Source organism: Salvelinus namaycush, unplaced genomic scaffold (assembly GCF_016432855.1).
Source record: "Salvelinus namaycush isolate Seneca unplaced genomic scaffold, SaNama_1.0 Scaffold20, whole genome shotgun sequence".
NCBI classification, from domain to species: Eukaryota; Metazoa; Chordata; class Actinopteri; order Salmoniformes; family Salmonidae; genus Salvelinus; species Salvelinus namaycush.
In genome coordinates this window covers 62096-75119 of record NW_024058786.1, presented here as the reverse complement: position 1 = coordinate 75119, position 13024 = coordinate 62096, and the positions used below count along the sequence as shown (strand labels likewise).

Here is a 13024-nt window from a genome sequence, read left to right as displayed (position 1 = left end):
CCAGGACGTGTACTCAAAGCATGCGCGGACCAACTGTCAAGTGTCTTCACTGACATTTTCAACCTCTCCCTGACCGAGTCTGTAATACCCACATGTTTTAAGCAGACCACCATAGTCCCCTGTGCCCAAGGAAGCGAAGGTAACCTGCCTAAATGATTACCGCCCCGTAGCACTCAAGTCGGTAGCCATGGTTCTTTGAAAGGCTGGTCATGGCTCACATCAACAGCATCATCCCGGACACCCTAGACCCACTCCAATTCGCATACCGGCCCAACAGATCAACAGATGACAATTTCAATCACACTCCACACTGCCCTTTCTCACCTGGACAAAAGGAACACCTATGTGAGAATGCTGTTCATCGATTACAGCTCAGTGTTCAACACCATAGTGCCCATGAAGCTCATTACTAAGCTAAGGACTCTGGGACTAAGCACCTCCCTCTGCAACTGGATCCTGGACTTCCTGACGGGCTGCCCCCAGGTGGTAAGGGTAGGCAACAACACATCTGCCACGCTGATCCTTAACACAGGGTCCTCTCAGGGGTGTGTACTTAGTCCCCTCCTGTATTCTGGGCCCCCAGATCCTCAAAAGGTTCTACAGCTGCACCATCGACAGCACCCTGACCGGTTGCATCACCGCCTGGTATGGCACCTGCTCGGCATCTGACCGTAAGGCGCTACAGAGGGTACCCGCAAAACACCAGTCTCAACGTCAATAGTGAAGAGGCGACTCCGGGATGCTGATCTTCTAGGCAGAGTTCCTCTGCCCTGTGTCTGTGTTCTTTTGCCCATCTTAATCTTTTATTTATATTGGCCAGTCTGAGATATGGCTTTTTCTTTGCAACTCTGCCTAGAAGGCCAGCATCCCGGAGTCGCCTCTTCACTGTTGACGTTGAGACTGGTGTTTTGCGGGTACTATTTAAGGAAGCTGCCAGTTGAGGACTTGTGAGGCGTCTGTTTCTCAAACTAGACACTCTAATGTACTTGTCCTCTTGCTCAGTTGTGCATTGGGGCCTCCCACTCCTCTTTCTATTCTGGTTAGAGCCAGTTTGCCCTGTTCTGTGAAGGGAGTAGTACACAGCGTTGTACGAAATCTTCAGTTTCTTGGCAATTTCTCACATTTCTCAGAACAAGAATATACGGGCGAGTTTCAGAAGAAAGGTCTTTGTTCTGGCCATTTCGAGTCTGTAATCGAACCCACAAATACTGATGATCCAGATACTCATTTAGTCTAAAGGCCAGTTTTATTGCTTCTTTAAATCAGGACAACAGTTTTCAGCTGTGCTAACATAATGGCAAAAGGGTTTTCGAATGATCAATTAGCCTTTTAAAATGATAAACTTGGATTAGCTAACACAACGTGCCATTGGAACACAGGTTGCTGATAATGGGCCTCCTGTATGCCAATGTAGATATTCAATTTTTATTTTATTTTATCTGCCGTTTCCAGTACCAATAGTCATTTACAACATTAACAATGTCTACACTGTATTTCTGATCAATTTGATGTTATTTTAATGGCCAATTTTTTTTTGCTTTTCTTTCAAAAACAAGGACATTTCTAAGTGACCCCAAGCTTTTGAACGGTCGTGTATGTGGTTGTCTCACCTAGCTATCTGTCACGTTCTGACCTTAGTTCCTTTGTTATGTCTTTATTTTAGTTTGGTCAGGGCGTGAGTTGGGGTGGGCATTCTATGTAGTTTTTCTATGTTTTGTTCTGTTGTTAGATTTCTATGTGTTGGGCCTAGTATGGTTCTCAATCAGAGGCAGGTGTCAGTCGTTGTCTCTGATTGGGAGCCATATTTAGGTAGCCTGTTTTTCATTGTGTGTTGTGGGTGATTGAAGATTAATGTTTTTATTTTATTTTTTAATTTAACCAGGTAGGCTAGTTGAGAACAAGTTCTCATTTACAACTGCGACCTGGCCAAGATAAAGCAAAGCAGTGCGACACAAATAACAACACAGAGTTACACATGGAATAAACAAGCGTACAGTCAATAACACAATAGAGAAAAAGAACGTCTATTTACAGTGTGTGCAAATGGCGTGAGGAGGTAAGGCAATAAATAGGCCATACGAGCAGAGTAATTACAATTTAGCAAATTAACACTGGAGTGATTGATGTGCAGATGATGATGTGCAAGTAGAAATACTGGTGTGCAAAAGAGCAGAAAAGTCAATGAAAACAATATGGGGATGAGGTAGGTAGATTGGATGGGCTATTCACAGATGGACTGTGTACAGCTGCAGAGATCGGTAAGCTGCTCAGATAGCTTTTGTTTAAAGTTAGTGAGGGAGATATGAGTCTCCAGCTTCAGGGATTTTTGCAGTTCGTTCCAGTCATTGGCAGCAGAGAACTGGAAGGAAAGGCGGCCAAAGTAGGTGTTGGCTTTGGGGGTGACCAGTGAGATATACCTGCTGGAGCGCGTGATATGGGTAGGTGTTGTTATCGTGACCAGTGAGCTGAGATAAGGCGGAGCTTTACCTAGCATAGACTTATAGATGACCTTGAGCCAGTGGGTAATATGTAGCGAGGGCCAGCTAACGAGAGCGTACAGGTCGCAGTGGTGGGTAGTATATGGGGCTTTGGTGACAAAACGGATGGCACTGTGATAGACTGCATCCAGTTTGCTGAGTAGAGTGTTGGAGGCTATTTTGTAAATGACATCGCTGAAGTCGAGGATCGGTAGGATAGTCAGTTTTACGAGGGTATGTTTGGCGGCGTTAGTGAAGGAGGCTTTGTTGCGAAATAGGAAGCCGATTCTAGATTTAATTTTGGATTGGAGATGTTTAATATGAGTCTGGACTGAGAGTTTACAGTCTAACCAGACACCTAGGTATTTATAGTTGTCCACATATTCTAAGTCGGAACCGTCCAGAGTAGTGATGCTGGACGGGTGGGCAGGTGCGGGCAGCGATCGGTTGAAGAGCATGCATTTAGTTTTACTAGCGTTTAAGAGCAGTTGGAGGCCATGGAAGGAGAGTTGTATGGCATTGAAGCTCGTCTGGAGGTTTGTTAACACAGTGTCCAAAGAAGGGCCAGAAGTATACAGAATGGTGTCGTCTGCGTAGAGGTGGATCAGAGAATCACCAGCAGCAAGAGCGACATCATTGATGTATACAGAGAAGAGAGTCGCCCCGAGAATTGAACCCTGTGGCACCCCCATAGAGACTGCCAGAGGTCCGGACAACAGGCCCTCCGATTTGACACACTGAACTCTGTCTGAGAAGTACTTGGTGAACCAGGCGAGGCAGTCATTTGAGAAATCAAGGCTGTTGAGTCTGCCGATAAGAATACGGTTATTGACAGAGTCGAAAGCCTTGGCCAGGTCGTACCTTAGCCTTGGCCCGGTACTTACTATGATTGAGATATGTGGTTGTCTCACCTAGCTAAAGAGTTTCTGCTAAATTACTAAACTGTAAATGTAAAATGTGATCTTGTTACAGTAACAGTATACAGTGTTTACAGTGGTGAAACGTGATGGAGAGCTTACAGAAGGAAAATTAATGTAATCAATCAATCAGTACCTGTCGTATCCTCTTGACCTGTCCCTCTATGGAATAGTCTCTGGCATCGGTGCGGCTGGTGCCCTCGTGTCCGGGCATGTCAACGCACAGCAGGTGCTGGTGCTTGGGCAGGAACTACAGGTAAAGACATTACAGCACAGTTAACACCTCAACCACACTGTCTATCTACTACAGATAGACTCCATACAGCACAGTTAACACCCCAACCACCCTGTCTATCTACTACAGATAAAGACATACAGCACAGTTAACACCCCAACCACACTGTCTATCTACTACAGATAAAGACATTACAGCACAGTTAACACCCCAACCACACTGTCTATCTACTACAGATAGACATTACAGCACAGTTAACACCCCAACCACACTGTCTATCTACTACAGATAGACATTACAGCACAGTTAACACCCCAACCACACTGTCTATCTACTACAGATAGACATTACAGCACAGTTAACACCCCAACCACACTGTCTATCTACTACAGATAAAGACATTACAGCACAGTTAACACCTCAACCACACTGTCTATCTACTACAGATAAAGACATTACAGCACAGTTAACACCTCAACCACACTGTCTATCTACTGCAAATAGACTCCATACAGCACAGTTAACACCTCAACCACACTGTCTATCTACTACAGATAGACATTACAGCACAGTTAACACCCCAACCACACTGTCTATCTACTACAGATAAAGACATTACAGCACAGTTAACACCTCAACCTTTGATGACCAGCTGTTACCTATGTTACTGTATGGTCTGATGTACTATGGTACTGTTTACTATGGTACTGTATGGTCTGATGTACTATGGTACTGTTTACTATGGTACTGTTTACTATGGTACTGTATGGTCTGATGTACTATGGTACTGTTTACTATGGTACTGTATGGTCTGATGTACTATGGTACTGTTTACTATGGTACTGTATGGTCTGATGTACTATGGTACTGTTTACTATGGTACTGTATGGTCTGATGTACTATGGTACTGTATGGTCCGATGTACTATGGTACTGTATGGTCTGATGTACTATGGTACTGTTTACTATGGTACTGTATGGTCTGATGTACTATGTTATTGTATGGTCTGATGTACTATGGTACTGTTTACTATGGTACTGTATGGTCTGATGTACTATGTTATTGTATGGTCTGATGTACTATGTTATTGTATGGTCTGATGTACTATGGTACTGTATGGTCTGATGTACTATGGTACTGTATGGTCTGATGTACTATGGTACTGTTTACTATGGTACTGTATGGTCTGATGTACTATGGTACTGTATGGTCCGATGTACTATGGTACTGTATGGTCTGATGTACTATGGTACTGTTTACTATGGTACTGTATGGTCTGATGTACTATGTTATTGTATGGTCTGATGTACTATGGTACTGTTTACTATGGTACTGTATGGTCTGATGTACTATGTTATTGTATGGTCTGATGTACTATGTTATTGTATGGTCTGATGTACTATGGTACTGTATGGTCTGATGTACTATGGTACTGTATGGTCTGATGTACTATGGTACTGTTTACTATGGTACTGTATGGTCTGATGTACTATGGTACTGTATGGTCTGATGTACTATGGTACTGTTTACTATGGTACTGTATGGTCTGATGTACTATGTTATTGTATGGTCTGATGTACTATGTTACTGTATGGTCTGATGTACTATGGTACTGTATGGTCTGATGTACTATGGTACTGTTTACTATGGTACTGTATGGTCTGATGTACTATGGTACTGTTTACTATGGTACTGTATGGTCTGATGTACTATGTTATTGTATGGTCTGATGTACTATGGTACTGTATGGTCTGATGTACTATGGTACTGTATGGTCTGATGTACTATGGTACTGTTTACTATGTTACTGTATGGTCCGATGTACTATGGTACTGTATGACCTGATGTACTATGGTACTGTATGACCTGATGTACTATGGTACTGTTTACTATGGTACTGTATGGTCTGATGTACTATGGTACTGTATGGCCTGATGTACTATGGTACTGTTTACTATGGTACTGTATGGTCTGATGTACTATGGTACTGTATGGTCTGATGTACTATGGTACTGTTTACTATGGTACTGTATGGTCTGATGTACTATGGTACTGTATGGCCTGATGTACTATGGTACTGTTTGGTCTGATGTACTATGTTACTGTATGGTCTGATGTACTATGGTACTGTATGGTCTGATGTACTATGGTACTGTTTACTATGGTACTGTATGGTCTGATGTACTATGGTACTGTTTACTATGGTACTGTATATGGTACTGTATGGTCTGATGTACTATGGTACTGTTTACTATGGTACTGTATGGTCTGATGTACTATGGTACTGTTTACTATGGTACTGTATATGGTACTGTATGGTCTGATGTACTATGGTACTGTATGGTCTGATGTACTATGGTACTGTATGGTCTGATGTACTATGGTACTGTTTACTATGTTACTGTATGGTCTGATGTACTATGGTACTGTATGGTCTGATGTACTATGGTACTGTTTACTATGGTACTGTATGGTCTGATGTACTATGTTACTGTATGGTCTGATGTACTATGGTACTGTATGGTCTGATGTACTATGGTACTGTTTACTATGGTACTGTATGGTCTGATGTACTATGGTACTGTGTACTATGGTACTGTATGGTCTGATGTACTATGGTACTGTTTACTATGGTACTGTATGGTCTGATGTACTATGGTACTGTTTACTATGGTACTGTATGGTCTGATGTACTATGGTACTGTATGGTCTGATGTACTATGGTACTGTTTACTATGTTACTGTATGGTCTGATGTACTATGATCACTGTATGGTCTGATTTCAGGTAGACATTATATGTGATATTTAGCAGACACTCAAAGCGACTTAAAGTGAGTGTATTTTTAGTAAATGTGATTCCTGCAAAATGTGTGTATGGCTGTCCTATGGCTGCCCTATGGCTGCCCTATGGCTGCCCTATGGCTGCCCTATGGCTGCCCATACTGTACCTTAGCCACAGGCAGCCACATGTCCTTGTTAGCAGAAAAGCCGTGGAGCATGAGAATAGAGGGGCGGCCTGGACCAGGCTTCCCTCTGTAGGAGTAACAGAACCGGTAGCCTCTGTTCTCAGAGTAGACAACCTGCAGGCCCAGCCGCCGACGCCAGTACCTGATACGGGGCCGGGGGGAGACAGTCATGGGTCAGTTATACTAGTTAGGAGAAAGATAGAACATAGAGTCAGTTAATGACAAATAGAAAGACAGTAACAGGAAAAACAAATAGAACGAAAGACAGTAACAGTAAAAACAAATAGAACGACAGTAACAGTAAAAACAAATAGAAAGACAGTAACAGGAAAAACAAATAGAACGACAGTAACAGGAAAAACAAATAGAACGACAGTAACAGGAAAAACAAATAGAACGACAGTAACAGTAAAAACAAATAGAACGACAGTAACAGGAAAAACAAATAGAACGACAGTAACAGTAAAAACAAATAGAACGACAGTAACAGTAAAAACAAATAGAACGAAAGACAGTAACAGTAAAAACAAATAGAACGACAGTAACAGTAAAAACAAATAGATCGACAGTAACAGGAAAAACAAATAGAACGACAGTAACAGGAAAAACAAATAGAACGACAGTAACAGTAAAAACAAATAGATCGACAGTAACAGGAAAAACAAATAGAACGACAGTAACAGGAAAAACAAATAGAACGACAGTAACAGTAAAAACAAATAGAACGAACGACAGTAACAGTAAAAACAAATAGAACGACAGTAACAGTAAAAACAAATAGATCGACAGTAACAGGAAAAACAAATAGAACGACAGTAACAGGAAAAACAAATAGAACGACAGTAACAGGAAAAACAAATAGAACGACAGTAACAGGAAAAACAAATAGAACGAAAGACAGTAACAGTAAAAACAAATAGAACGACAGTAACAGTAAAAACAAATAGATCGACAGTAACAGGAAAAACAAATAGAACGACAGTAACAGGAAAAACAAATAGAACGACAGTAACAGTAAAAACAAATAGATCGACAGTAACAGGAAAAACAAATAGAACGACAGTAACAGTAAAAACAAATAGAACGAACGACAGTAACAGTAAAAACAAATAGAACGAACGACAGTAACAGTAAAAACAAATAGAACGACAGTAACAGTAAAAACAAATAGATCGACAGTAACAGGAAAAACAAATAGAACGACAGTAACAGGAAAAACAAATAGAACGACAGTAACAGGAAAAACAAATAGAACGACAGTAACAGGAAAAACAAATAGAACGACAGTAACAGGAAAAACAAATAGAACGACAGTAACAGTAAAAACAAATAGAACGACAGTAACAGGAAAAACAAATAGATCGACAGTAACAGGAAAAACAAATAGAACGACAGTAACAGGAAAAACAAATAGAACGACAGTAACAGGAAAAACAAATAGAACGACAGTAACAGGAAAAACAAATAGAACGACAGTAACAGTAAAAACAAATAGAACGACAGTAACAGGAAAACAAATAGAACGACAGTAACAGGAAAAACAAATAGATCGACAGTAACAGGAAAAACAAATAGATCGACAGTAACAGGAAAAACAAATAGATCGACAGTAACAGGAAAAACAAATAGATCGACAGTAACAGGAAAAACAAATAGATCGACAGTAACAGGAAAAACAAATAGAACGACAGTAACAGTAAAAACAAATAGAACGACAGTAACAGTAAAAACAAATAGAACGACAGTAACAGGAAAACAAATAGAACGACAGTAACAGGAAAAACAAATAGATCGACAGTAACAGGAAAAACAAATAGAACGACAGTAACAGTAAAAACAAATAGAACGACAGTAACAGTAAAAACAAATAGAACGACAGTAACAGGAAAAACAAATAGAACGACAGTAACAGGAAAAACAAATAGAACGACAGTAACAGGAAAAACAAATAGAACGACAGTAACAGTAAAAACAAATAGAACGACAGTAACAGGAAAACAAATAGAACGACAGTAACAGTAAAAACAAATAGATCGACAGTAACAGGAAAAACAAATAGAACGACAGTAACAGGAAAAACAAATAGAACGACAGTAACAGTAAAAACAAATAGATCGACAGTAACAGGAAAAACAAATAGAACGACAGTAACAGGAAAAACAAATAGAACGACAGTAACAGTAAAAACAAATAGAACGAACGACAGTAACAGTAAAAACAAATAGAACGACAGTAACAGTAAAAACAAATAGATCGACAGTAACAGGAAAAACAAATAGAACGACAGTAACAGGAAAAACAAATAGAACGACAGTAACAGGAAAAACAAATAGAACGACAGTAACAGGAAAAACAAATAGAACGACAGTAACAGGAAAAACAAATAGAACGACAGTAACAGGAAAACAAATAGAACGACAGTAACAGTAAAAACAAATAGAACGACAGTAACAGTAAAAACAAATAGAACGACAGTAACAGGAAAAACAAATAGAACGACAGTAACAGGAAAAACAAATAGATCGACAGTAACAGGAAAAACAAATAGAACGAAAGACAGTAACAGTAAAAACAAATAGAACGACAGTAACAGTAAAAACAAATAGGGTTGGGGGGGGGGGGGGGTTCCAGTGTCGTTTCTGCAAGAAAAATGACCATTTGAAAAGAGCCTGAAAGAAGAAGGGCTCTGCTGATAAGCATGAGTCAGCAGGTCAGTGAGAGGTCTACGCCCCAGACATCACACTCAGAGAGTGGACAAGAAGTGAACTTGATTGACAAAGGAGAAGAAGAGTGCCTAGGAGCTGTGTCTTGGCTGTGGACAGCAGCAGAGGACAAAACTGAATTAGGGCGTCTTCAATGTGAAAGCAGACTGAGTATGTGAAACCATCGCGTAATAGTCCAGGGTAATGGAGTGAAACCGTCATGTAATGGTCCAGGGTAATGGAGTGAAACCATCATGTAATGGTCCAGGGTAATGGAGTGAAACCATCATGTAATGGTCCAGGGTAATGGAGTGAAACGTCATGTAATGGTCCAGGGTAATGGAGTGAAACGTCATGTAATGGTCCAGGGTAATGGAGTGAAACCATCATGTAATGGTCCAGGGTAATGGAGTGAAACGTCATGTAATGGTCCAGGGTAATGGAGTGAAACCATCATGTAATGGTCCAGGGTAATGGAGTGAAACCATCATGTAATGGTCCAGGGTAATGGAGTGAAACCATCGCGTAACGGTCCAGGGTAATGGAGTGAAACGTCATGTAATGGTCCAGGGTAATGGAGTGAAACCGTCATGTAACGGTCCAGGGTAATGGCGTGAAACCATCATGGAACGGTCCAGGGTAATGGAGTGAAACCATCATGTAACGGTCCAGGGTAATGGAGTGAAACCGTCATGTAACGGTCCAGGGTAATGGCGTGAAACCATCATGGAACGGTCCAGGGTAATGGAGTGAAACCATCATGTAACGGTCCAGGGTAATGGAGTAAAACCATCATGTAACGGTCCAGGGTAATGGAGTGAAACCATCATGGAACGGTCCAGGGTAATGGAGTGAAACCATAAGATTAAATCTGATCATATGTGATCTACTCAAAGCTACTCTGACTTTGAAAGGCTTTGCAGATTAAACATTGGCAATAAATAGTCCCCAGCCCCCCCCCCCCCCCCCCCAAACCCTGCTACCTCTTTCTTTCTCTCTCTCCTTACAGAGGAGGAGGACACAACAGAAAGACAGTTGAGTTTGACCGCTGCCCACTAAGCTACTGCAATATGAAAATAGCTCTGGTGACTCTGCTTCCCCCGGGATAGACTGACTTAAGGAAAATGTGTGTGTGTGTGTGCGTGGTTTATGTGTGAACAATGTTCATCTAAGATCGTACTATTGACCTTGGATGAGTGATTCAACACAACACTCCCAGCCAGAGCCAAGTCCCCAAAGCAGCCTTAGTGACAGGATCATGACAGACAGGACAGCTAGTGGGGCCTCTCTGTTCTATCTAGTCAGTCCACAGGTCAGGTTGCAGAAGGTGAACAGATGCCCTAACTTAATTTGACCCATTTTTACAAAACAGGAAAATAATCCTGCAGCAACAGGATTATTTTTGTAGGAGTTGATACATTTTTCGTGAGGTCAAATCAAGTCAGAAATGTATAAGTGGAAATGACAAACTTTATGATTATTATTTTTTATTTAACCTTTATTTAACTAGGCATGTCAGTTAAGAACAAATTCTTATCTACAGTGACGGCCTACCGAGGAATAGTGGGTTAACTGCCTTGTTCAGGGGCAGAACGACAGATCGGGGATTCGATCCAGCAACCTTTCGGTTACTGGCCCAAAGCACTATTTCCTGCCACCTTTTAAAACCTCGAACACAGTACAATCTTGCATTTCTACAACAACAGGGAGGATCGAATTAAGATACGGCACGGCATCTGTACTCCTTTGAATTGCCTTCAGATAATAGTGTGTTGCTCCATGCTCTGGGTGGCCTTTACTCCACTAGATTAGAAATAAGGCAAAGGTCGAGTATTGTCAAGGGTAGAAATAGGAAACAAATCACTATGGGAACTCCTCAATGTAAAAATCCCCAAATTCGATGTAACGAACACATAAAATTCCACCCATGTCAAAATGACTTCACTTTGAAGAAATCTGTCCACCCCGCCCCAATTCCACCCCTGGGTACAGAACTATAACAACAACTAAAATAGGAAGAATAGACAACGGCCGTTGTGTACAGAATCAGAATGGTAGGGATGGATCTAAACTTACATCATGGGTAGCTGGAAAAAAGGGGGAGGGTCATACAGTTTTTCAATTTCAGTTAAGGGGACGGTTTAGTATTTCGTTAATCTAGTCCAAAGGGGAGGGTTATGTCATTTGTAATTGATGAAATATAAATATTTCTCAGTGTTTTAGATTTTTTTTATTTTTTTTACCTTTGGTAGGCTACTAATGGTAGGTAGGCTAGGTAATGGTTTGGTAGGCTACTAATGACCATGAGCAGCATCAGAGCTTGGAGAAGCCTAATTACCGTGACTAAATGTGGAATTTGACTACCTTCATGACTAGTGACTGCCGGTGTAGTGACTGCCGGTGTGGCGGCTGCCCTAGGCTGCATTACACACCGTAATGGACATTCCAACCCCGAGCCCCGGCCTGCTCTGCTCGTGCTAATCAAAAACGTTGTTGTGTGCTGTCTAACTAACCAATGGCTGTGCTGTGTAGGCCTACAGTGGCGGTTCAGGAGGAGAGTCAAATGCTTCTTCGTTATTTTTTTATTTTTATTAGGCCTCCTCTATAAAATGCACTCTAGCCTATATGTTCTGTTCAGTTTGAGCAGAAGAGCGCGAAGGTGAGAAGGAGGACCGGAGGTCAACTTTGATAGCTTGCTACTACTATCATAGAATATTATTCAAAACAATATGGATCTTGCCCGTGATGTATTTATCAGAGTTATTGACCTCACAATAAGCCAGATTCTACTAACGTACACTGTGATGCTGAAACTTGAAGCAGCAGTCACGGGCACAATCAATCAGAAATGGACAGCTCATGGTGCTGAAAGACACATTCCAGTAGGCATAACCAATTTCAAAGTCTTCATTTTAATTACTAACAACAAGATGGCTTTGTGTTGGAGCCTTTTTTCTTCCTATTTAAGAAATAAGAGCTAGGCCTGTTAGACAGACGAAATTAGGCTACAGGCTGCTATATCAATAGATTTTATAGGTTAATTCCTCCACCCACCATGCACTCTTTAAATAGCCTACCTCCGTGTCAGTGAAGGGCTGTTAAGTTAAAACCAGGACTTGAACGGAGTGGGTATGACAGGGTGTTCCATAGGCCTTCCTTTAGTAAAGACAGGCCTACCACTCGTTAGCTTAAGATTTAGAAGGAAATCAAACTGATTATATAAAGTGATCTATAACAGCGGTTTGGTCCGCGACGCTTTATGATACAAACAAACTGTTTGGGAAAGAGGTGACTCCAAAGCATATAGAGATATAATTGTTTCGTTTCTTTGACATTCAGGAGGTACAACCGTCTATAGTCGAGGAGACAAAAAATGTACATCTATTACTATCACTATTAATTGATTAAGCTATTCACTTTCTGTACAATAGAAGGTGTTTAAACCCAGACAGCCTTTATGGAAACACTTGTGACCTTCTCTCGTTGGGTTAAACCACAGAAGAAGAGTAGCCAGCAGTACTCTGTCTGGGGTGGAAAGGTAAAACTAACTTCTAAACGTATCATGCTCAGATTCCTAATGATGTCTCAGATTTAATTATTTGCAAACAGGGACAGTTTCATGGCAAATATAAGACACACTGTTTTGGCATTGGAGAAATATGATCAAATGAACACGTAGTCCTCTCTCGGTCCATTCTTAGCCTGTAATTTGTGTCGTGTTAAAAA

The 13024-nt window shown here is 41.0% G+C and overlaps 1 protein-coding gene across 5 annotated transcripts in view; it reads right to left on the bottom strand.

The window, feature by feature from the left end:
• Window positions 1-13024, bottom strand: part of LOC120037971 (monoacylglycerol lipase ABHD6-like) — a 35286-nt gene that overhangs the window by 16678 nt on the left and 5584 nt on the right. For all 5 annotated transcript variants that reach the window (XR_005474917.1, XR_005474918.1, XM_038983915.1 and 2 more), the window contains exons 3-4: window positions 6579-6738; window positions 3531-3644 (exon numbers count right to left, since the gene is read on the bottom strand). Coding sequence is in view for 3 of the 5 variants with exons in the window: in XM_038983915.1 (XP_038839843.1) it covers window positions 3531-3644; window positions 6579-6738 (274 nt within the window). In the remaining 2 variants the exon portion in view is untranslated. The remainder of the gene's footprint in view (window positions 1-3530; window positions 3645-6578; window positions 6739-13024) is intronic.